The sequence below is a fragment of the Pollachius pollachius genome (assembly GCF_949987615.1).
Source record: "Pollachius pollachius genome assembly, chromosome: 5".
Taxonomy (NCBI): domain Eukaryota; kingdom Metazoa; phylum Chordata; class Actinopteri; order Gadiformes; family Gadidae; genus Pollachius; species Pollachius pollachius.
Window position 1 is genome coordinate 21,642,814 of NC_136938.1, and position 26,362 is coordinate 21,669,175.

The 26,362-nt window shown below is 40.6% G+C and overlaps 2 protein-coding genes and 3 long non-coding RNA genes across 6 annotated transcripts; 1 reads left to right on the plus strand and 4 right to left on the minus strand.

The window, feature by feature from the left end:
- Positions 1 to 304: 304 nt before the first annotated feature.
- LOC307076328 lies at positions 305 to 955 on the plus strand. The gene is made up of 3 exons (XR_013811896.1): positions 305 to 395; positions 497 to 750; positions 831 to 955. It is a non-coding gene; the product is annotated as an uncharacterized lncRNA (long non-coding RNA).
- A 1,703-nt stretch (positions 956 to 2,658) lies between these two features.
- LOC307076429 lies at positions 2,659 to 3,947 on the minus strand. Its single transcript, XR_013811899.1, has 4 exons — positions 3,852 to 3,947; positions 3,500 to 3,748; positions 3,117 to 3,387; positions 2,659 to 2,789 (listed from the first exon to the last, which is right to left on the minus strand). It is a non-coding gene; the product is annotated as an uncharacterized lncRNA (long non-coding RNA).
- A 14-nt stretch (positions 3,948 to 3,961) lies between these two features.
- Positions 3,962 to 4,948, minus strand: LOC307076431. 2 transcript variants are annotated; one of them, XR_013811900.1, is made up of 3 exons: positions 4,841 to 4,948; positions 4,588 to 4,721; positions 3,962 to 3,999 (listed from the first exon to the last, which is right to left on the minus strand). It is a non-coding gene; the product is annotated as an uncharacterized lncRNA (long non-coding RNA). The 2 variants fall into 2 exon arrangements; XR_013811901.1 differs by lacking the exon at positions 3,962 to 3,999 and adding an exon at positions 4,208 to 4,341.
- A 1,508-nt stretch (positions 4,949 to 6,456) lies between these two features.
- slc7a6os (solute carrier family 7 member 6 opposite strand) lies at positions 6,457 to 13,221 on the minus strand. The gene is made up of 5 exons (XM_079736080.1): positions 12,986 to 13,221; positions 11,657 to 12,004; positions 8,538 to 8,744; positions 7,801 to 7,933; positions 6,457 to 7,408 (listed from the first exon to the last, which is right to left on the minus strand). The coding sequence occupies exons 1-5, from the start codon at positions 13,172 to 13,174 to the stop codon at positions 7,266 to 7,268; spliced, it is 1,020 nt and encodes a 339-aa protein (XP_079592206.1). The 5' UTR covers positions 13,175 to 13,221; the 3' UTR covers positions 6,457 to 7,265.
- An 87-nt stretch (positions 13,222 to 13,308) lies between these two features.
- adgrg3 (adhesion G protein-coupled receptor G3) lies at positions 13,309 to 23,153 on the minus strand. The gene is made up of 12 exons (XM_079736079.1): positions 23,023 to 23,153; positions 22,522 to 22,582; positions 16,778 to 16,865; positions 16,420 to 16,539; positions 15,894 to 16,046; positions 15,631 to 15,679; positions 15,382 to 15,473; positions 14,898 to 15,016; positions 14,435 to 14,706; positions 14,138 to 14,237; positions 13,709 to 14,037; positions 13,309 to 13,600 (listed from the first exon to the last, which is right to left on the minus strand). Exons 1-12 carry the CDS (start codon positions 23,078 to 23,080, stop codon positions 13,488 to 13,490), a joined length of 1,554 nt encoding a protein of 517 aa, XP_079592205.1. The 5' UTR covers positions 23,081 to 23,153; the 3' UTR covers positions 13,309 to 13,487.
- Positions 23,154 to 26,362: the final 3,209 nt, after the last annotated feature.

The following is a 26,362-nucleotide window of genomic DNA, read 5'->3' on the forward strand; positions in this document are numbered from 1 at the left end:
AAGTAATATAAAGTTTGTAAAATAAATGTATAAGTAAAGTTTATACCACTCAAGTATCTTATATGGAATTGTTAAATGGGAGAATGGAATCCAAACAACTATATAATTGATGACCACTAATGAAAATATACCATGCACAATATTCTCCTGTAATCTGAAAGAATCAATATTAAGGATGCTATTCTAGAATTACAGCCAATAGAATATTGACTATTTTTTCCCTTGCTTGTTAAATGTTAACTTATCCAGTTACCTGTATTAGTCAGCCACTGTTTTTCCACTGTGTTATTCTCAGTATTTTATTTCAGGTGATGCTGCTGTCGGAGAGGGAGTGATGAGGTACTTTCTGACAACGGTGATATCCAAACTCCAATTTGGATTCAGTCTAGATCTTGGTAAGTCTCTTACTATTTGAAGGTTAATATGTACTTTTAAAAATGTATTTAAGTGGTTTAATTGTTGTGACTTTATCCGCTGCTCTCTTGATATTTTACAGGAGGAATGGGCCGAACACTGCTGTTTGAGGGTGAACCTGACCATCTTGTTCCAGCAGCATCAGAGGCACTCATTGAAAGCAATCTCTTCCGGGTTGCAGGAAGGATGTTGGCCCACAGCTTTCTGCATGACGGTCCCCATGTCACAGGATTAAGTCCTGCTGTGATTCATGTACTGTTCAATGGGGATCCTGAAATGGCAACTGTTGTTACAGAAGACTGTCCTGATCTGCACATCAGGAGTATCATAAAACTGGTATTTAACATATAAGAAACTTTGTCTTGCAAAAAATATTGTTTGGGCAAATATAATAACTTGTACGGTCTTGATTCTAGCTTGAACAAGAAGAACTCACACCAGAACAGAAGGACACAGTTTCAGATCTTTCCATGTCTTGGGATCTTCCAGCAGTCACCAAAACAAATCGGAGATGGCTACATAACAAACTTCTACTCCATGCAGTGAGTTCCTGCTGGTTAAGTCACATAATTCATTGCTGTAGTTGTTGAAATTATAGTTATAATTATAAGTGTTGTAAACTCTGGCTTGTTATGTTATCACTGGCAGAGATGGAAAAGGCCAAATTTCAGTGGTGAAATTCATGCTATGAATACTTAATGATATTTAGTCTTTGCCTATTGTCATGTTAGTTCTTCAAAACCACCATTTAATGTATATACAGTTTTAAAAAATCACACTACAGTAAATTGAGAGCAGCTTAACAACACATGTCTGGTTATGTGAATTTGCTTTTTGATAATCTACTTTAAAAAGGTGATACAGTCAAGAGTTCACCACTGTTAACTTCTTTCATTTACAGTTTTTAAACATTCGCAATAGACACAAGTTGCTGAAATTTAGAAAGTGGAATTCCCCCATTTATCCATTAGTTATGTCTTAGGCAGAACATTTTTGTCAAGTGTGCATGAAGCACCGCATATTCTCAATCACAGGCAAACTGGGACTGTAGACAGGACAACTAGCACTCTTTAACTTGTCATCCAGGTAGAATGTGATTTGTTGCAAAATGAAGGGAAAATACACATGTAAATAGTGGCATACATTATTTTAAAATGTGTAAATGTCTTGTAAAGGGTTGCTATATTCTGTACTAGAGTTTGAATGGATTTTATAAAGCACTTTATTGTGCTTTTATGAACATTTTCCCTACTATGCCAACTTTTGTAAAATTTGGGTTGAGGATTTGGACTGTAATATGGGTCGGTTCTGTCTCTTAGGTCATTGGGAGGACCATGCGCCAGATCAAACAGTTGAGAAAGGGACTGAAAGATGTGATGGTATGGCCCCTGCTGACATCTAGGCCAGATGTTGTCCCACTTATTTTCCCCAAAATGGCTGAAATGCAGTTCACACCCCAGGTAAGTCAGTAATTTAGTTATATTTGTCACTTTACTTGATGAATTTACATGTATTTTCAATGACTGAGCTGGTTATTTTTCCTTTTACCAAGAATGTGATCTGCATATTCCTTCACCAAAATAAATTCTCCCTTTTAAAATAATTACAATTTGTGTATTCTTTAAGATGCTCCTACAAAAAATCACATGGCCAGTTGAGGACAGTGATGATGAAGACTTTGACTTAGAGTCCACGTGCCGCGTCACTGGCTTTCTAAGGTTGTTCATTGAAACAGGTATAAACACCTTATTTGGCTAATGCATTGCTCTCTTTACAAATTCTTCTATGTCTCATGGATAGATGTGATCAATTAGAACTAAATGTCTTGAATCCATTTCATGACTTTTAGCTTCATCAGGTACCCTGGCCCAGCTGTTGACATTCTGGGTTGGCTGGGAGATGCTTCCTCCCAAACTGAGAGTGGAGATTTCTGGGGGAACCCTTCCTACGTCCTCCACATGCTTTGAAACACTAAAGCTGCCAGCTCATTTCAAAACCTACATGGATTTTGAGGAAGCACTTGTCTCTGCCATAAATAGTGCACAGACTGGATTTGGACTTGTTTAATTTTTTCAGACAGATGTCATTGAATGCACTGTTAAGTAGGTCAGGTCAATTGACACAAGTTCAGTGTCTTTGAAAACTAATAAACAAATAAAACACTGGGTTGGACATCAGTCTGCTATGATTCTTGATAAAACTTGCACAGTCTCTACGTATAATCTAAGTGCATCAGTTAAAAAAACTCCTGGAGCTGGCAAAATGGCAACCTCTTCATCTGAGAGCTCACGGGCCAGCTGAACCTCAGGGACTGACACAGTGCCTCCATGAAGACTGTGAGGTCCGTTCCAGTCGATCCCATACTCTTCAGGAACCTGAATGGAGGACAAGCATGATCAATCTTGTACTTAAAACTAGTTTGACATGTCATTACACAAGGTAGTTAAGATTGTTATTTTTGGTCACCAAGTCGGTGAGAAATTAAATGTTGCCTATTCAATTGTTGTTTTGTAAAATAATACAGTTGTGCATAGTATGCACCGTAAAAATTACAGCTCAGAGGTTGATCTTTAAAAGCTCAGGAGACTGAAGAAACTATAACCTATGTTTCATTTAAAGTAGCACGTTTAGCACAATATCTTGTCCCATTATTCCTTTGGGGAAACAGACAGTGAAGTGTTCAAAGTTGATTGTTCTTTAACCTCAGTAGGATCCTCCATAGGGCCTTGCTCTCTGTATCTTCTCCAGAGTTGCTGTGGCGACTGATTCCTTTCAGTTCTAAGACCATGAAAGTTCCAAGCATCTCGGAAAGAGTCGAGGCTTTGCTGAATTAGTGGAAGGAAGATCCGGTGCAGTGCGAAAAGATGGACTTCATTGTCTGGATTCAGTGTTCCCTGATCTTGCAATGAAGTGAAAATCTGATAGAAGAGGTCCAGGGCATGTTCATAAACATCTCTCCACATCCTCTCTATTCTGTGTTTAGGATAAAATTGACAAATTGTTAATTTACGTGACATATGCTAAAGAAGTACATTAAACTGGTACGTTTGTTTTGTGAGCCTAGTTGTCAAACATATTTATTTACCGCTGATTGTGGACACTTCTGCCTGTGATGTGTGAATTCCTGTCGGTACCTCTGCTTCTGATCATGAATTCTGCTACATCTGCATTCTCCCCCCCTTTATCAGACCGTACCCTTGATGGCAGCCCATACTGCTCGGCAGCGGCAATAAAGCTCTGTAAGACCGTCTGAGCACGATTATTGCCAGCCACAGTCAGGTAGACCACTAAACGACTGAATCCATCCACCCCACCATGGACAACAAATCTCCACCTGTCAGCCAATTGTGAACACATGAAAAATAACAACTTTATTGTAAAGCAATTCTAATGAAACATCTAGAAAGATGCATTGTTTATCTACTTATATCACTGACCTGATGAGCTTATGGTGGCCATCTATATGCCACAAAGAGTTTGGGCCAGGAACAGAATACTGTCGTCGTCTTAATACACGCAGCCTTAGACGTCTCATGTAGACTCCCACTGCATCGACTCTGCGTAAAGACTCTTGCAGTCTTGAGACTGAGGGGAGGAAAATAAAACGAATAACCACACACTCACTGGCTACTTATTTTGAGGAAATAGTGGTGTCATAATGAAAGACATGACGTGTGTATTTTCTATTTTGGATTTTTGAATGATTTTTTGTTTAAGAAGACTCATTCCCCCTGGGTTGTATGCAGTAAGCGAGGTGTGTTTATTTACGTTGCATGTCATGTTAATTAGGTTTGTTGTCCCGTTGTCATGGCGACCACTGCGGTCCAAAGGAAGTCCGGTTTTCGCTACGGCTAGGATACTTGTTACAACTGTATTTGTGTTATCGCTCCTCCAGTGATAAGCCAGGTCTTGATTTTAAATACAGGGCTTTAATGATCGTCAACCCGTGAGAACCAGGTCAAAGAAAGAAGATATAAATGAACAAAAAATAATGCTGTATGAATGTCTAATAAAGCTTGCGTCATAACATAAATACAACTAATCATCTGACACTGGAGGTCTGCAGCCAGACCCCTCGCAACGTCTTTCCATAAGCGGACTTCCTTCACCTTTCAAAGGGCAGAGCTCTGTATTAAAAATAAATGTAAATAATGCTCATATTAATATACTCACTTGGAACACGCACACCTCTTGCATTCAGATGACCGCGCATTAGCTTGTAGCCGGTGTTTGGATGTCTTCTGTGAATTTCACTTACAATACGGTCTAACTCCTCATCACTCACAGCTGAATAGAGGTCTGTCTTTCTGCACAAACAAAATATCAACATCAAGTAATGTTACCTTAAACATAATATCCTTTCTGAGTGGATGAGACCAGCAATCCCTAAACTGAATTAAAAAAAAGAAAAAAAAAGTGTAAATACCTTAAACCGTTTTGTTTCATGCGCCTCCTGATGGTCCTCTTTGACACTCCGAACATCGCTGCAATTTGACCCGCGGGTAAGCCACTAAGAACTTGATGCTCCAGAACTGCACTCGGTATGTCAAACGCCAAAGGCCCCGGTCCCTGTGTGTGTTGGGCCTGATGCTCCCTGGTACCAGAGAAGCGGTGGACTACTTCTTCTAAATTTGCAGTCACTCTATAATCAATATCTTGGTCAGAAAGTGCGGAAATAACTCCAAGAACTTCAATAAATTCCTCTGCTTTACTCGCTACATGCTCTGGGTCAGCAGGTCCTGCTTCCACATCCTCTGCTAAATCTAAAACGTCTCTCACCAACTCCCTAGAAAGTTCATGAAGATCCTCCATCATCATCATCTTCTTCTTCTTCTTCTTCACACTCTAGATAAAGTTTAAGTTCAAATCAGTTTGACAGTTTAACAATTCCTCTTCTTCTTCTGCATTACCGCCACCTACTGGTATTGAGTGCTCCATTTTCTTTATCCAAGCACTCTACTTCAGACCAAAGCAATGGATCAGACTCGATTAGCGTTAGCCCCACCCACCGATTTTGATGGGCGAGTTTGACACTTTTACATTTCATGAAGCACTGAAACACAGGATCATGAAATGTAAATGTAAATCATGAAATGTAAATGTCAATTAATTAAATAGTATTTAATTCCAATTTTAATGAATTAATGACACATTTAATAAAACATTTATGTATTTAATTCCAATTTTAATTAATTAATGACACATTTAAGGAATTATTTAATGGTGTATTTATTTATTTAATGGTGTATTTATTTATTTAATTTTGGCACTTTTGGTCCTCCATAAAACACAGGATCATGAAATGTAAATGTAAATCATGAAATGTAAATGTAAATCATGAAATGTAAATGTCAATTAATTAAATAGTATTTAATTCCAATTTTAATGAATTAATGACACATTTAATAAAACATTTATGTATTTAATTCCAATTTTAATTAATTAATGACACATTTAAGGAATTATTTAATGGTGTATTTATTTATTTAATGGTGTATTTATTTATTTAATTTTGGCACTTTTAGTCCTCCATATCAGGATGCTATATACGGCTCCCTAGACAAATGAAGTACAGGATGAATGGATATTTTCATTGATTCCAGCTGTATAATATAGGCAAAATAAATGTTCTCCAGCTGTTCTTACCCTTCTGAAATGAGTTCTTTGTACCTTTTTAAAATGTTAAATATTTAAGTTAATAAAAATAAATCACCGTTTACTCAGGCACCAAACACACTGATGTATATTATTTAGCATACTTTCAATACTGCAATTGTGTTTGGCTTCACTCTTTGTAATCTGCTAAAATTTTATGTAAGCTAATGCAATTAAACCAACTTTAATCCATCCTTGTTTGGATCATTATTACGTTCCCCTATAGTTCCGCCAGTCAAATTTTAATTCCATTCAATAGTCTTAACACTTTGGACTGAAAAACAATCTGGGCCAACTTTCAATAATTTAAAACACCTATGTAGAATTTGAATTGGTAAATCATATTTTAAGTAGATGTATCCAAAGATTAACAATGACAGCTTGAAATGTTTTACGTTTATTTTGAAAGCTTTGTTTTTATACACATCTACATATTTACAAAAAAAAGTTATTTAATCCAACAAGCATTCAGAGAGCAACCCAAACATGAACAAAGGGAATGTTAAAAATAAACCGCACCACTTTCATAAATGCACAACCTAACCCACGCTTACGCTTACATTTACACACACACACGCACACACACACACACACACACACCACCATGCACAAAAACAGCCGGAACACCTTAAACCGCAAACAGGTGTGGCCCACGACTTCTCACTAACTTAAGTTTTTAACTGCACAAAGCATACAAAGCATACCACGCTAATGTGCAACAAATCTAACACACTTCAACTTCACACACAAATTTCACTCCACCATACATTTAAGACACTGTGGACCCTTTCTTTGAAATAACACCCTTACTCTTTATCCCTCGGTGTAGAAGAGGGAAATGTATAGCCAGTCAGGTTGTTCAATAAAATGCATTGCTTTTCAAACTGCTCAACTTCTATATCGTCACGTAGTGCACGATAGTGCAACTGTCACCCACTTTTGCATGCAGGTCATTTAAAGTGGTAGTTCTGCAAACATCGGTTTCTGGCATACAACGTTGCTTAGGACACTTTCTTACAGTACTTCATTTGGCTTTTTCAAGTTACATTTTCAAACAATCAAAGTGCTACACATCGCTCGCTATGTCGGGCAATGGTCATTCACAAAAAGAGCAAAAAAGGTGTTATTTCAGACGAAAAGGTGCCAGGAACATCCACTGATGGAAACGGGGGGGGGAGGGCAGGCACACACTGCGATCAATTAGAGTCACACTTGTCGTCGTCGTCTTCGTCATCGTCTTCGTCTTGTTTGTCGCCATGGCCACCGAGCTCCCGCAACACCTGCCTCTGGTAGTTCTCCCAGCTCCTACTGCTGTAGGAGTGCTCCTCCTCCCAGTAACCTAAAAAATACCAACACCACTCTGGGTTACACAGGGCCCAACATGCAGTGCATGGCCCAAGATGAAAGAGCGGACAACACCGGTCTGCTGAGGCAACCGTTATGACCGTCTCTCCTGGCTTCACTAAAACAACAGTTATAAACATCATCTGCTGAAATGACAACCGCTAGCAGCCTCATTCGTGCACTAACTCAAACAGACTTGTGACTTGGGATCTAATGCTTGTGGTCGGGCAGAGGAAGTGAAACCTTCGTCATCCCAAGATGGGTTTTTTTTCCACTTCAGACACTGGCATTAACACAACCGTCTGTGACTTCACATACGTTTCCCTAACCCTTCAGCATAATACCACACAATCAGCCACATGGGGAAGTGAGCCGAACCCAACATACCAACGTAGCGCTCCTCTCGATCGCTGTCGCCGTCGTTGTCGCTGTCCGGGTAGTCGTTCCTCCAGTTGCCCTCTTCGTTCTCGTCATCCTCGTCTTCATATACCTGCTCCTCGTTGACCACTAGGTCGGGCACCTGTGGAGGAAGGGAGTCGGTTTAGCGGCCCTCGGCTTCACGCTCCCCATCACGTCATGAAACCGAAACCACTGGGGGTTTGAATCGACGCATCAGCCGAGCAGATAACCGGCCTGGTTATGGCCTAGTTATAGCAGGTGCTTTCGGGGGGGAGGGGATAGAAATCTAACAGTCAAATTTTAAAGGGTACATTATCCAACCTCTGGCATAGTGTGATGGAGTATTAATACCCTCTCAAGGTGATGTTATGTTAGTCCATGGCTTAATAGACAGTGTTAATTGACTTTTCGAAAGCATTACTCTGAATGGGGTTAGCGATGCCGGTGGCCTCAAGGAAGGCTTAAAGATGCCTAGTAATTCCAGTTTACTTTTTTTTAATACGGTTTAAAAACAGACCACATGTTTTATGAACTCAAATACTCGGGACACTCACTCCACTCATTCCAGATGGCACCAAATTCACCACTCATCCACCCGCCTGTCCATCCCTCCGTCCAGCCAGCAAGCCATCCACTCGTCCATCATTCCAACTAGCCATCCATCCGCCCATCCATCCACCCGTCTGTCTGTGTCCGTCCACCCGTCCGTCCGCCCGTCCACACACCAGCTCTCCCTCGTCGGCGTAGGCCCGGACAGACAGGATGTCCTGGATCCAGCCGGCCTGGGCCGTCTCCTGGTAGTAGAGGTCGTAGACGTAGTCGTGTTCCTGCTCGCGGTGCTCCGCCCCTGGGCCCTCGCCGGACACGCTCAGGCGCTCCCGGAGCATCTTCATGTTGTTGCAGAGGATGACCTCCGGGTCCGGCGACACGTTCTGGGGGGGGAGACACGCAAAACGGGTAAACAACAGCAACAACAAAAGTCACAATGCAATCTAGGCGCAGCCTTGCAATATTTGATTGTGTGAGAAATGTATTAGCTTTTAGTGCTCGATTTGCATCAAAATGGTCACACTTTTTGTACTACTTTTACACCGGTTTCTTCTTAAGTCAGCGATAGTTTTCGTACAGCTGGAAATTGCCATTTAATCCATTGAGGACATTTTGCTACGTGAGAGGTATCTGGGGTTAAGGGCGCTTTAGTCAGGCAATTGTTGAGGGCTGGGTATTTGGAAAATTGCCTCGTGTAGAATATTGACCATACGATATTGCCCAATCATCTCCTGGGAAGATAAACATCACTGGACACACAGGACTCCTGCTCGTGATCACGTTGTTAAATTTAATTCTTTAATTCCCTTTACCTATTTCAATCTCAACCACAATGCACTCTTCAAAAATACATAATAAAAAATTGTATTCATAAATATGAACAGTTTAGTATAAAGAGGTGCGTTTGTTTTTTTGACGGTATCCAAAATCATACCTTCAGTATTTCTTAATACCCTGGTATATCGCAATACCGCCCAAGCCTAGAATCTATTATTCTGGACCGATTCATAGATTTCGGCCAGTACTTTTGTATTGCAAGTCTGCAATAGTTTCCACCAATGTACACACAACGAAAGACAGTTTATCCTGTAGTATAGTCTGTGAAAAGTCCATTTAACCTGTATATATACCGTCTGTGCTAAATCTGCTCAAAAGGTCCCATGACATGCCTCCAGGTGTGGTGTGATTAGCCGTTACAAGCTGTTTTGAAAATCTGTCTTATATGACATCACAGGTGGGCGTGTCCACCTAGATGTGTGCTGATAGGTCAGTATACCAGCCTGCTAGTGGCATGTCATGGGACCTTTAAGCAGTATTAACCTGTCTATGTGCGTTACACCCACACAGGAGCTCCATTTTATTTCATTGGGAACCTTTTGAAACATGTAGCCTCGCCAGGACATTTATGTTTTAGTTTGGCCACCATTTAGGGTACCCGGTAGGGTTCTTTGTCATTCCAATATAGTGTAGCAATATTGATCCAACAATCAGTACGTTTACATAGGGCTGGGCGATTCATCGAATTTTGCTCGCGATTTCGATTTCAGCGTCAAACTATCCCAAAATTAACATAATCAAGTTTTTCTTTTCTCTTTTTTTTTATGTTTTATAGGAAGGGCAGAACATATGGATACATATCTGTACATTATTTTAGATTGGAACATTTTCTTTTTGACCATTTTGTGTAATTTTTAAGGCGGAATTTCAAAGTTGTCCGTTACAAAGTTTTTTTGGAAGAGACATGCTGAACAAATACATGTTTTCAAACTCAAAAATAATCGTTTGAATAATCGTGATTTCAATATTGACCAAAATAATCGTGATTATGATTTTTCCTAAAAATCGAGCAGCCCTACGATGACATGCATAGCTTAATCCGATTAAGGCCATAGTTCGCCTATGCTCCTCAATCGGACAACTGCAATTGTCCGGGTATACATGGCGGTGAGAAAATCGATTCATTGGCCGAAGCATTTCTCACCCCGGTACGATAGCTGGCGCTGTGCCCATTTCAACTAGTGGTAATAGAGCCACCGGTTGACCTCTTTACGTCACTAGCAACAACAAACTCAGGCGGCCGCAGCATTCGAGAAAGATGTTTTCAGTAGACAGCTCTCCGTTCACTTCGGGTCCATTTCTCCGACGCGCCATTGTTCCGACCTCTCGGTCGCATGCGGACTCCTCCGGCAGCCGAGCAGTGGGAGGAGTCCGCATGCGACCGAGAGGTCTGAACAATGGCGCGTCGGAGAAATGGACCCGAAGTGAACTGACAGCTGTCCCGCATACGGCGACAATCCCTTTCTCCTCTATGTCGCGTTTCAATATGGACTTCAGAGAGTCAAAGCCAAAGTTCCTTTACCCCAATTCCTTCTCCACCATGGCCGAGATAACCCTCACGAGTCTGACTATCGTCTCCTTATACTTCCAGATCAAGGCCCCCCCCCCCATGCGATCCAATCCGTTACATGCACGCTTAATTCGACTAACAATCGAATAATCATGGTGTCTTAATTTGACTATGAGTAACTCGACTCGATTATAGTCTGACTAAGGTGTATACATGCATCTTAATAATCCAATCATAGTTGGACTAAGCCAATAATTTGACTTTCTTGAGTGTCATGTAAACGTACTGAATGGCTCTTGAAAGGAGTGCTACTGCCCGACAGTTTCTCGTGGAGGCCCATTCTCCGAGGCAGGTAAGCACACAGGGCTCATACCAGTGATCTTGTCTTAAGGTCACCACATCAGATTGCTTAAGTCAGAGCATGAATAGCGGTTGACTATGAGTGTCTTTCTTGCATAAAAATAACTTTCAAATGACTTCATAACTATTCAAACTACATAAACACCTAATGAGATGTGTGATTATTTTGAAAATATCACCACAGCAGCGCTATACTGCTATAAATCCCACTTTCAGTTTTGAGGTTGGCCACTTATTAGTGGAAAACAAGCCCTTCTCAGTCTGAAAAATTCCACGTCAAATATTTAATTTTTAACTTTTTATAGGCAACATTGTGCTTCAACACCCTGGTATACCGTCATATCGCCCAAGCCTCACACACACACAAAAGTAATTCACGACTATAGGCAGGGAGTAGAATATCACTGTTGTCATTTTTTGGATTGATGGATCCGCGAATTATCTAATTCAGACACCAGAGGGTGACTAGGTTAAGACACCCTATGGTCTCTATTACAATATCTCCTTTGCGTCAGAAAACACTGACAGGATAGAGAGAGTAAAATGCAGAAGCAAGAGCAGGCCCAGTGTATCCTCCTGTGAGCTCACCTTGTCCGGCTTCCCCTGGTCCTCAGCATGCTCACACAGCAGGTCCACCACCTGCAGCTTCCCCAGAGCCCAGGCCTTCTCCTTCAGCTCCTCGCCGTCAGCGGTGGCGGCAGCGTCGTCGTCCCCTTCGTTCCCGCGGCCCGCGGGCTCTACGGGCCGCCCCTCTGCGGCCGACAGTCCGGCGCGGTGGCTGGAGAGGATGCGGTAGCGCTCCTCCCTTCGCGTGCTCCACTTGGCGCTGCGCAGGTCTCCGACGATGCGCTGAGAGCTGGTGGCAGAGGGCCGCAGGGCGTGGGCCACGCGGGGGCGTGCCAGCGCCTCACGCACCTGGGCCTGGACCGGTGCATCCTGGGAGGAGTCACGCGGTGACATGTTAGGCCTCCTGCCCGACTATTTATTCTTATTTTGAATATTTGTTTCTATCTAAATAACGTGAATGTGTTATCACAGTTGATAATATTTCTAGAGTTTCTGTGAATGCAACATATTGATGACGTTGCATTAATATTGTTGTGTTGTAAACTATATAAGGCCAATTATATATGTATTCATCAAATCATTCATATACATTCTAACTGAAATTAAGGACATTACTAGCTAACTAAGAAAAACGATGTTTTGTGCGAAATAGGCTGCCAAAAATGCCTTATCTTCCATGTTTATTTTGTTCAATGAAAACGTAGTTTTACTTCCTTCTCCGGGGAGTAATTAAAAGGCACAGGTATAGAAGGATCCAGGTTACCAAATACAAATTGATGACACCATCGTCAGCCAATCAGACAACCTCGTGTGATGTATATAGTATAAAAATATAAAAGTGTTGATTCGTTTTCTAAATATTTAACCTACATGTATATATAATCAGTTAAGCATTGAATAACGATGGATAAAAATATGTTCATTTCTTAGAAAACTCAATAATTGAGCTTTGTTCTTTGTTTTTTCATCTGTGTCCGTTTTAAAGGTTTGGTAAAATGTACTATTTACCTTCTTTATATATATATATATATATATATATATGAATCTACTTTATTGAGGACCGAGGAATGTCGACTTCTAAAAGCTAACGCTCTCTACAGAAGGAAAAGGGCTAATGAGAAAGGCTAACAGCGTTAGCTCTTATGGACGCTAGCTAAAGAGTCCGCCACCCAGCACAATGAGACTATAAACAGGGTCGGCCACGAACGGCGCAAAAAAGCGTCCATGTGCTCAAACATTTGTAAACCGTTTAAACGTATCATGGTCTTCTCCAAACAAAGCCACGAATCTCTTCCTAAAGCTAACGACGTGATGGCGTTTTCTGAACCAAGGGGCCTCCCTCCTGCTCACCTGGGTTGCTACAGTCGCCACGAGTTTGAAGACCGTGTTGTCCACCTCGGCTTCACCGGGCTCCGGCACCGTTTCCCCCGGGGTCTGGGAGCTCTCTGGTCGGATGCGCTTGCAAGCCAACAACAGAGCGTCGGCGGGATCCGTTCCCCGCTTTCTCTTCACTCGCAGGATGGTCGTGTTTGGGTCCATGTTGTTCGCCTCTGTCTCTCGCTATCTGTTGTGACGCTGTCTTTCTGCTTGCCGGAAAAAAGGCTACGTATGTCGCGAAAGAAATACAACATGGGGGTGGGGACAATAATCTGTGACGTCAATGTTTTGTTTTGTTTATTTAATCATACACACATATATCAAAACCATTTATTCTTATTTGCATATAACTTCATGCATAACATAGGTCAGAAGTAAATGATTACTGTCCAGAACATTCTTCTCTGATTTTAACAAGAAGACCTGATGCAGGCCAAGAGTGTTTACGACACAGATTTATGATATGCCACTTTTGTCAACTATTAAAGCTGGTCTCCATGGTCTTCTTCATGGAGTATTGGGCAGAGGAATCATTTTCTGAACGAGACTTGCAAGTTAGAGCCAGGGACCACAGGAACATGAATACACCTGTGAATAAAATGTATAAATCATTCATTTCAATGTAGGCACAATTAATATCCATAAACTTTTTTTCAAATTGTTATTTCAGTAATGTATATTAAAGGTGAGACTAACCTTGCAGAGAGTTGAGTATGGTGAACAGGTACAAACCAGCATCAGAGTAGGTTATAGAGGAAGAACTCCAGGCTAACCCCAACACACAACTGAGGCCCATCACTGTGGCAAGATCCTTGCAAATTCTCGAGCGCTTCTCCTTGTCCAGTTTCCACTTATTATCGCTACTGGATATCCCTCTGCTGAAGCCCATACTGGTTCTCCTCATGGTCCACAGCTTTACCACCACCAGAGCCAGCATGGCTGAATTAAACAGGAGCATCAGGCCCATGTAGGTCCACATCAAGATGTAGATGTACGGTGTCCCATCCATATCCTTGATCCAGCATCTACATTTCAGAAATAAGCGAATGAGAAAATGTCACATTGATCGTAATTTGTTCAGTCATAGTTAGGAATGAAACAGATTTGACCAACGCTAAGTCTTACATTTTGGACGTTGTGTTGCAGGTGGGGTCGGTGTTTGGTGGTGAAAATTCCCCGTAGACGTCCAAAAATCCACACGTCACCACTATCACTGTAGGAACACCTTCATTAAGGTAGAAATAAAAAAAGAGTTGCACATTTTAACTTCAACAAGACATGATGCTGTCCTGATGTAAGAGATACCATGGTCCTGACGTGACAGATATGTGGTGTTGCATGCTTTAAAATATTGATTTAATATTAGTCAACCAAATCAGTAAAATCCTATCATCACTGTCAATATAAGCTCACTGCACTCACCCCATCCTACCAAGCTGACTTTGAGTAGATACTTCTGGATGTAGACATTGAACACTCTGACCAATAGGATGTAGAGGTGGAAGCCCTCAATGGCCATCCAGGTCCAGGTGCCTAATAAAGACCAGTGCAGAAGAGCCCCAAAGACCTTGCATGCCCAGCCACCCCCCTCCAGCCAGGCCCACAGACAGCCCAGCAGGAAGCTGACATGCAGGCAGAGAATGGCCCCAGTGAGATTCATGTGAACACCGATGGACTTGTCTGGACGTCGGTGTCTGGAAGGGCAGTTAGGGTACACAATGCAAGATTTATTCAGCATATTTATATGTGTTTCAGTTGGGAGGATAGTGTCGCAAATAAATAGTAAAAAATAGAATGATAGAATAATAACGTTTTATATTGGATATATTACGATACTAATGTATTTAACGCAAGCATTTCATCAAAGGTTTAAACGACTCCATACTGTAGCCAGGTGTAGATGATGAGGCTGAGGAGGCTGGAGATGACAGAGAGAGCAGATCCAACAGCGGTGATGAAGCTCAGGTTGACGGCAGTTTTGATGTCGACCGACACCATTGGATTCTGAAAGTACAAGGTGGGAGACAAAAACACACTCTATGATTTGTTTACAGACATAGTTTAATAACCTCACTCAAGCGCTTGATTCTTCACTTAACCGCTTGTTAGTAGACAAAAAGTCACACATAAGGTTTTTATATTATTCTGAATTACACAACAGTATTATTATCTTTCATATGCTATTGTATAAACAGATAATTTAATTATTTTTTTTGTATTTCTATTTTTTATCAGTACCTGTCATTTATATTTCTAATTATATTTTATTTATATTTTGTTTTATTGTGTGCTACTGTTTTCATGGGATCTATAGAAGTAGCCTACTCATCTAAACTATGTTTATGGCTATTGAAGATAAATAGTTTTACCACAAGCACGGCAAAGAAGCTGAGGTGGTCACAGCTGCAAAGAAATGTGTCGGTACCCACAGTGGTACGACAGCCTTCTGTGCTCCAGTGACCTACTCACAGACACACACAGACACACACACACACACACACACACACACACACACACACACACACACACACACACACACGCACACGAACACATACATCATTTGTATATAATCTTTGTATTTGTACGTAGGATTCTGTGGAACATATTGGTCTGCCCACCTTTTCCTGCTTGCACTTCTTTCCAGAACACACACTTCCCGTCTTCTGCCTGAAAGACACATACATATAAATGCATATATGTACACACATATATTTATGCATATATATATATATATATATATATATATATATATATATATATATATATATATATATATATATATATATATATATATACTAGTATTTTACCATCGTTTCATATAAATATGTCCCTCCATCCATCCATCCATCTATTCATCCATCCATGTGTCTACAAAGCTTACCATGTGGTTCTTTTTGAAGACGAGCTGGATGTGTTCGGACAGGTTACTCACTGCTTTCTGGCCTACCTTCACCATCAGCACTAAGCCTTCCAAGACATAACCATGAGACTCAGGCTGACGGGGCAACATTCTACCCTTCGGAGGTGCATTCACCTGCAAGAAGAGAGTTTCAAAGTCGGGGGTCAAGCATATCACTCAACATCAGAAGCAATTTGGAGTAAAATGGATCATAATGTTGCCGTTTTCTTGACATCTTGTTTGACATTTTCTTCTGAATTAGCGTTGTGACATGCAGCAACAATAATATCATTACAGTTTGACTAGGTATAAAGTTGAGAAAGTGCTGTTTTGGACAAAATCTATGCGGTTCCAATTTAGATTTCTAAGCAAATAGATATAAACAATACAAGGAACAGGATGTAATTGAACAGGTCTACAAGCCCAATACGGGGTTGATAAGCTTGTGTAAGAAATCGGGAATAAGAGTAAAAAAAAGAAAAAAGAAATAAAAGAAGACAGTACTGACCTGGAAATAGGTGCTGTCGAACACAGTGATGACCAAGAGCGTTTCGCTCCCGTTCTTCTGGCTGCTCTGCAGAGCCGATAAGGGAATCATAACCTTGTGCCTCGTCAGATTCCTTTCAACCTAATGTTTTCAAAGACAGCACATTAGGGTGTGTGTGTATTTGCGTGCGGTTTTGTGTGTGTGTCTATGTGTGTGTGTGTGTGTGTGTGTGTGTGTGTGTGAGTGTGTGTGTGTGTGTGGGGGGGGGGGGTTTGTTTGTGTTTATGTGACTCTGTTTGTTGGTCTGTATACATTTGTGTACGTGAGTTTGTTTCTGTGTGTGTATTAATGTGTTTAAGAGGGTCTAGCAGTGGCTCACCTGCTGAGATGTATCGACCTGCTCACGTATGAAGTCCGGCCATGAGCGTCCTCGCTGAATACAATTAGACATTTTTTCGTCTAAACACCTACCGACACAGTACTGTATTAATCTACCGTGTCCGATTTTTAATCCATCAAATTATCCCTTCTTTGAACAACATGATTTTGATGGAATTGAGAATGACTTAAAGGTTGTATAGATACAAATTCATAGCGATCATTTGAGTGTCATTTGTCAGAAATGTCATGACGATCCGTCAGCTGTTAGTGAAATGCACTATGAGAATGCGCCTGCCTCTGTTTGAGACAATTTCGAATTTATACTGCTATGCTCCCGGCTCATTTCTGACCAATCAGGGAAGTCAGGGGTATGGACGTTTTTATTAGACTTTATTCTGCGCAACCCACAAAAGACGTCACAAAAGTCACGTTTCGTGTTCGGCAATCCAGTGGCGGCTCGCCCATAGAGGGCCCTGGGGCGCCGCCCTGCCGCCGACCTGCCTGTTTTTATTTTTTATGTAATATAATAATAATCTTTCTCATTTTGAAAAAATAATCTGTTTTAATTACATGCTAATAATGATTTTACTTAGAATGTGTTTAGAACTCTCCAGAATGATATTTGCATTTCGTTTCACGTTCAACGTTTATTGTTTTGGTGTAGTAGCCAATTGGCTGTCTGCCTGGGGCTCCAGTTCGCTCAGCCCAACCGTACTGGAATTTAAGACAATTGTTAATGGTTAATCCCAAATTGCAAAAATGTACATATTTTTTTTTTTTTTCTTGTGTTAGGCTAATTCATTCCGTGAAGAGAATTATTAATCTTTACTCTCATTGTAATTTAAACAGGTATGTAGCATACCCCCAATACCAGGTTTAACATGTAATATGTTAATTGAAATGTTTTCTTGTATGGTTTATTGTTCCATAATACTAAACAGCCCGATGTAAAGTACATGCAACATACACGACATAGACGTACGACACAGACATACACATGCTACACATGAGCCTAATGCGATATATTATATATTTCCATGATAATTCTGTATTTTGTTTTCTGGTTTTGAAATATTATATTGTAGTGAGTCTGCATTCCACTTGATTGGGGGAGGCTAATTCATTCCGTGAAGAGAATTACTAATCTTTACTCTCATTGGAATTTGAACAGAATAAAGTGCCATAAATGAACGTCAGCGTCCTGTCGTGAGTGCACCGGAACACAACGCAGTAGCTGGCGAAATGCAGGCAGAGCCGGCTACACGTGCACTGTGCAATTCCGTTCTGTCTTTGAAAGAAGTTCCTTTTAGTCGGCGATCAAATTCAGACAAATTGGCATTAAAACAATCAGGACCTCCAAGACCAAATGTAATAATTAAACAGGTTTCTACAAAGGGGAGGATGTCATACACCCGAGGAAACCCTAACAAATTGGTACGAGAGAAAAAGCTGTCTAGCAGGCTGTGAACAAGCCAACGCAGTGTTCTGCTCCCCCTGCGTCCTCTTCCACCCTGACGGTGTTGGAACCGGATTGACTCGGCTGCCAGATCGACTCGGAGTCCTAGATTCGCAATAATGACGCACTTCCTGTAGACGCTGTCTTTTAAATGCGCATGCGCGTTTCATTCATTCCCTCCCGACCGATCTCCTTTTGTTTTCTAATCTATGAAAAATAATCTAATGTACAAAGTGATCAGATAATATTTGTGGCTTTAGATTGATGGCTAACGTGAGCTAATAAACGTTGGGGGGGGGGGGGGGGGGGGGGGGCTTTCATCAATATAGGATTAGCTTTGTAGGTGATAATTACTTTAACATATGTGAAAACAAAAATATATGTGTCACCGAGCGTTTTATTGGTTAACGGTGGTAATGGTTATCCAAATAACAAAGAAGTGTACATCACTTGCGTTACAGTCCTGGAGCTCTATATCTAAATAATATCATATAATGCATAGATATCTATATCCAGTGTTGGGACTAACGCGTTACAGTAACTACGTTACTTTTGCAGTAACGAGCACTGTAACTAATTACTTTGTCAAAATCAGTAACGCTTTTATCGTTACTGCGATTTAAACAGGCTCGTTACTCGTTACTTCACGTGCATGTGGACGTGAAGCGGACGTGAGTCACGTGACGCAGCGACGCGCAAGTAAATGAATTAAAACAATGGCGGCAGTCGACGACGGTCCAGGCGTTGTATTTCTCTCATGGAAATATGCACATTATTTTTTCTTTCTGATGGTAAAAGACATAAGGAATATTTTGGTGACCTGTCATCTATGTGGAGGTTCGAAAACTCTAGCCACATCAAAAACTAGCAATTCTAATCTGGTGAAACATCTTCAGAAACAACAGGCATCTACCAAGCTAGTTGAAAAAGACCCTGAAGGTAACACAGGTGATGCTGCTGCTAACGTCAGCTCCGCCGACGCTAAAGGAGAAAACACTCCAGCCGAACAACGAAAGCTTGATTTTACAAAGCCTGTTGCACAGTCTATAACCCAGACACAGCTAAACAAATTATGGAGATGTATGGACAAAGACTGATATAGACATAGCCATACTAACATAGACTACTAAAGCACTTTATCCACCATTATTGATTTCATCAGTTGTTTTATTTATCTAAATGGCCAGAGTGGAGGAAATATTAACTTTGTTAAACATTAACTATGTGAGGCTGAAAGTACTTTTTATTTATTTAGTTTCTCTTTGTGAGGCTGAAAATACTTTTAAGTTTGCCCATCATAATTGATGATGAGGTCTCCAGTTGGTGGAGTTGAGCTGTTTTGAGTTAAGGTTAACTTACAAAGAACGGATAAACCTCACTGTGTTTACATTGTAAACATCTATTGTATCAGTTTTGCACTATTATTGAGTCCTACAGTTGCTAAATGGTCGGAGGCACAGTTTCATTTTTGCACTGCCAAAACTATACTTTGTACCTGTTTCAATGGCTACAATAAATATGCCTATCAAAAGTTTCAAAACATACTGTATGTTGTGTTTTGTTGATCCACTGCGTGTGTGCATTTGTAGAGGGTTGGAAACAGTTGGAAACAATGGAAATATTTCATTTATTTGCACTCACACTACTACACTGCTATGGCATGTTCAGGTCACTAGGTGGCGCATTGCGCTTGTGGTAGGATAGGACTTACATGTAAGCAAGCCAGAGGACTGGCAGCCTCCCTAGCTATCCAGTTAGGGAGGTCCTTTGCCACATTAACACATTAATAAGATAATTTAGAAGAAAAAAAAGTTACTTTCCCTAGTAACTAGTTACCTTGAAAGCAACGAGTAACTTAAAGTAACTGAGTTACTTTTGAAAGAAGTAACTAGTAACTGTAACTAAGTTACTAATTTAAAGTAACTTGCCCAACACTGTCTATATCATATAAAACATATTATCATGGACAAAAGCTGTGTGCGCTTCCAGACGATATTATGAATCACAAACGACTGCATCGGGTTCTCCGACATCTCTAGTTCTTCTACTTCCACATCAATCTAAAGTAGACTGAACCGCGCGCTGCCCGCTGCCGGGCGGTGGGGCTTCGTGGTGGTGGTGCCTCGTGGCAGCGGGCGGTGAGCAGCGGCTCCGGCGGGAGACTATCGCGGGCAACAATCCCTTTCTCCTCCATGTCGCAGTTCATGTACAAAGTTCCTTACCCCCAATTCCTTCTCAACCATGGCTTGGATAACCCCAACTACAGTCTCGTTGTGGAAATACCAGAGACATCAAAGAACCGACCTGTTATGCGCCATAACACCAACAGCAGAACGGTTATCCAAATAACAAAGAAGTGTACAACACTTGCATTATAGTGTGCGTAATCACACAAACACACACAAACAAACACACACACACACACACATGCGCGAAGATCGCACGGTCGTAGCTCATTGTCTCATTGGCGGGCCAAATACTCTGGACGGGCAAGGCAGAGAAAGAGGAGGTAACCTGGCCCCTTATGACGAAATATGGGGCTACATTCCAAATCAGCGCGCCCAAGCTTCCGTTTTTTCAAAGGCGAGCAGGATTCCTAGTGCTCGTTATACACCGAACGCAAGTTTTAGCCACTGGGGGACGATAGGCAGGCTAGGGGAACTCATATTAATGTTAGAAAACCTCATAGACAAAGACAAATTTTCATGCCATGGGACCTTTAATGCACCTATTGAATGGGTCACCTCACCTTTATCATTATCAGAAAAATAGCCCCACCTGAGATTTTTTCAGGATATAAAACTTTCAGCCACCACTGCAATCCAAATATATAAGTTGTAGTTGGGCCTCGTAAAATGATATCCACATGGATATTAAGCGATTCACAAATGCAAATATGTTACTTGTGAATCGTAAAATTATATTCACATGTATATTCAACCCAATCTCACGGAAATACGTGACCCTGTCACGTCGTTTAATCTATTCATTCGTGATCTGGGACACATCATGACAATTTTTTCATGCCAAAAAAGCACAAATTTCATGGCAACGTCCTCTCGCGACACTGAGGCATCGACGCATACTTTTATTCACATAGCCTACAAATAAAGACAATAGATGGCTAGTTAAAATAAACATTAAGACATAGGCCTACAATTCTAAAAAGAAGAGATGAAGCAGCTACCTTTTTTTCCGTCGCGGTTTGCAAGAGCAGCGCACCTGCATTAAATATATCCGTGAATTGTCACAAAATCAAAGGTGAAAGTAGAAACGGGTGGCCTAAAGCTGTCATATTGTTAGTTATCACAGACAATTTTTCTGTGTTTATGTTGAAAAATCTTGAAATAAATTAGAAAAATAAACAATAACATATCTATAGGCCTAGGGACATTAGGTACATGAGGTTGAAATTTGAAAAAAATATATATTGAAATTACGTGTCCCAGATCCCGAATGAATAGACCTAGATAAATTGAATGACGTGACAATGTCACGTATTTCCGTGAGACTGGGTTGGTATATTATACGATACACAAATACATAATGACCGCCAGTGTCTTAGTTGTAAAATAAATCCGCACCCCCTTTTACACATTTGTGGATCACATGGTACGGAGCTCCTCTGGGGTAGTTTAATGGTATAAATATACACTGATGTAGTGTAGGCTAGATCTGTGCGCACGGATAAACCGAGGAATCCGAGGGAATGGATTACCTTGGATTCCTCGGTTTATCCGTTGCGCATGGATTTGGTTCGTTTTACGCACCAGGGACTCCCCAGGAGCATTGTGACGGCGAGTGCCTATCTGATTCAGATTGGCATCTATACTGTACAGTATGAATGACTTTGTGGATCGCTAAATATCCATGTCATTTTACGAGGCACAGCTACTAAAGATTTGCGGATCGCGGTGCACGAATAGCGAATCGTCTTCCGTGAGTTACGCACCACACAGTCCAATAAAAACGTCCTAAGGGGAATTCGTCTGAATGAAGGCATAACTTCTCAATTGTGGAGAAATATAGGGGAAGCGGGCAGATACAGGAGAAATTATTATCGATCAAAATCTTCTCTCTTCTGTTCTACTCTATGTTACTCCTTCGTTTTACAACTTTTGAAGCAGATTTAAAATACACTATCGCTTCAGCGCAACAACCTGCCCATGGCTTTAATAATACCTACTTGACTTGTCATCACTGAGATTGTTTACAAATAGTTATTAACTAAATATAAACATTGCCGTGCTAGATGAAGCCTATGTAGTAGTGTGTAAACTCATTACCTTGAAAAGCTATCCCCTGGTGTCTTGCCACAGAACATCAGAACGTTTTTACAGTATTCTGCTACAATGTTGAGACAAAAGAAAGTAAGAACATACTCCAACACAGGGTTAGGATCATTCCTTCACTTTTGCCTGCGTTATTGCAATTATATAGGCTATATAGGCCTATCTAAAATAATATAACGATCTATATAAATGTACATCAAATTATTAAATAAGTTACAAATATAAAATATTTATACTATTTAAATAGAAGACACAGACCCTGAACTGTATGATAACATATGTTTGTAACATATGTTAATACTTGCCGCAGCCAAGATGCAAATCTATTACTTCCTACTTGCTTACTTAAAACAAATAGGCTATACAGTATCGGCTCGCTCGGCGCCACACACACACACACACACACACACACACACACACACACACACACACACACACACACACACACACACACACACACACACACACACGATAACGTATTTTGAAATAACTCACCTTCTGTTTGAACTGTCGATATTCTGAATAAGATGAGCAACAATATAAGTGGTTCCATCTCTTCAAGCGGTTTCTGTTCAGCCTATACTGACTTCTGCTATTCTGAAAACCTGGCTTTGCTTTTGTCACAGACGGTTTTGTTTCTGTTGGGGCGGGATCAGATATCTTATGCTCAATGTGATACACATTTTTTCCCAAAAGTCAACTAAACATAGTGACCATATATACAGTAGGCTGTTGCTATTTCAATCTAGTTAGTTCATAATTAAATCCTAATGTATGTAAAACCATTTTTGTTAGCCTTTACATCTAAACTTACATACAAAACATTCAGAAAACCGAAAAGAAAGTTTTCGGAGTATATTCTATATGTTTGAACGAAATGACAAGCAATCCTGCACACAATCTTAAGGATTGTCATCATAATTAACAATTATTAAGTAAGTGGGGAAAAGCCCCTGAGACCGATGGTCGAGGGGGCTATATTCCCCACTATTCACGGAGTCTGAGGTGAATAATTGTTTTAGTATATAGCCTACTACACGTGAACAACATAACACTTTTTGTTTTTGTTAGCGGTTTATTTGTTTATTTGAGACGACCGTCACGCAATAGCCCGAGTTTGAGATCTCAATCATGGGGTATTGCCAATATCCCGAGATAGTGAACCAATCAAAATCGCACCATCTTAGGAGGTTCACGTCTAGCATATACTAATATGGTCTATTGCTATTCTGGCTTAATATGCACTCTTTCTTTCTCTATTTCTGTAATTTGCTGCTATAAGACCTTCATTTTCTTCACAAGATTAGTCAAGCGTTACTGTATCTTATCATTCTAAGCGGAAACATGACTACACACAAAATGCTGAATCTCTTTCTGTCTCGCCAAACTTCAAACAGGAAGTTACACATGACATGCTTGGGTAACATTTTCTGGGCTTGTTTAATGTGAAATTAGAGATCTGAGCGATCAGATAGAGGTTCCTGCTGCCAGCGTGAAGGAACTGAAATAACTGATATGACAGCACTCACACGTCCCACAAGGCCTTTAAATGTCATCATTATTCATCTTTAGAGTGGTGAGATCATACTTAAAAAATGTTGTGTGAGTGTTGTGATATTATAGTGTGTTCCTGTCTAGTGTGTTAAGATTATACTTTATTCAAGTTTAGTCTGGTGATATAAACTTAATAAATGCTAAGTGCGGTGAATATACTAAATAAATATTGAGTCTGGTAAGATATCATTAATACATGTTAAGTGTGGTGAGATAATACCTAATTCCTGTTTGTGAGATAATGTTTAATTCAACTTTAGTCTGGTTAGATAATACTTTATTCACGATTAGTCTGGTGAAATAATACTTGAATCCGGTTAATCATGAAATAACTTTATTCATGTTTAGTGTGGTGCGATTAGCCCTAGCCTATACCTTTTTATGTTTAGTCATGAGCGTTATATTTTATTGATGCATTTTCTTTGTAGTATAATTGAATAGCTACAGATAAAATTAGTAAGCCTTTCTCCCTAGCTCAACAAAAACAGGAAACAATTGGGCGCCAAATGAAAGGCCACTCACCCCTACTAGCTTCTTACTGGCTGGGCTAAAGCTTACACAAACCTTTAACACACAAGGCCAAAAAAAATGTAACAGGTAGTCCCTACTGAATCAGAATACTTGACCAATGGCAACAAACCACAGAAAGTGCACAGCTAACAGCAGGGATACAAGAGTGCCTGTGTGATCATGCACGAGCTTGAGTTGGTTAGCCTCCACCAATCAAACAAGCTGGACACCAGGACAGTCATCATTTTAGTTTCTTAAATAAAGGACAGGGAGAGAAAAACAGAAATGGGGGGAATCCAAAACCCCACATATACATAGGAACGTAACACACCTGTCTATTGACTCTACATGTGTGTTTTGGTTGTCTGGTTTTCTGTTAAGTTGTTTTAATATTGTATAATGAATGAATGACAGTAAATCAGTTAGGACAACAGTGTTCACATCTCAAGTTCAACAGTGGGCTATTGTTTTTTTTTGTTGCTGCAGCAAATATTAGACTCTGTAATGACATAAAAAAATATCCTATCACGTTTTCTTTTAAGATTAATCTCATGAGAAAACGATATAAAACTAGTATCCCTCCCATGATTAAAGTGCAGAGTCGCTGAGCTTTTGTTTTTTAACCTCCGTAATAAAAAATATTCAGTGGAGAGGCTAGTGGTCGGCTACAACTGAAATCACCGTAGGCTACGCCGTTTTGGATAAACCTTCTTCCTACCTATTCTCTAGAACCGTTCCGGCATATTTGCTATATATATATATCAATATAACATTTGAAAGAATAAACTAAGGTAAATCCAAAAATACTATTGACACGATTTACAGGAAATCTGGTCTTATTGCAACCACATCTCCTCCTCTCTCTGCCATCTTCAGTGCCTCCTGAATGGCCCTGCAGGAAACCCCAAGAGGAGCTGGAGAAGCTCCAGGCAGCGGTCACCTACGTTAAAGCCTTCCATCAGGACAGCTTATTACCTCCTCCTCCTCATCCTCCAACTTTGGAAACATCCAGAGTGAGGTGGAGAGAGTGGAGAGAGATGCCTTCGCAACCACATCCTCCTAATGGGAATTTAGCAAGATTAATGAGGGTTTGATGGATTCCCAAAAGCATGTCTCCGTGTTTGATCGCATAAAACCACCATGAACAGATAATCCAGTGTCTGGATCAAATTTTGCAACATAACATGGTGTTTACAATCAATGACTAAGAGAACGTTCCTGAGGAAATATTTCAATTGCCAGAATACATGTCCTCATCGCCATCAGGTGGGCATATGGTGTATTTGCAAGTGTCTGGCTTTGTGTCATTCAGTTATATCTGCCCTAAACTTTCAATTGAGGGGTCAAGTGTCAAAAATTGTACAATGGGTTCTCGAGATATCTACCTGTTTGTGTCTCATAGAACTACAGGGCTACCAACTGATAATGACCAACGGATTATTATTTCAGGTGGAAATGTACTCTACTGTAGTATTACTCCAAAACTTTGACTTTTCATTCCTTAGACCACTCTGTTGTAGCTACTCCAATTGTGATTGTATGGCTGGATTGTTTCCAGCCTTACTTGTCATTCTCAATAAAAGCGCCTACTAAACATCGCTTAACCAAATGTAAGTGTCCTCTCTCGGTAGTCCAGGGTGTGCCGGACCGACTGGAGCAGACCCCGGGCCCGAGGTGTGTTCTGAGGAGAACAGGTGCATTCTCCTCCCTGCCCCTCCAACACCACCTGCTTCCAGATGATGAGTCTAATAATCAGCAGAGACAGGTCTTT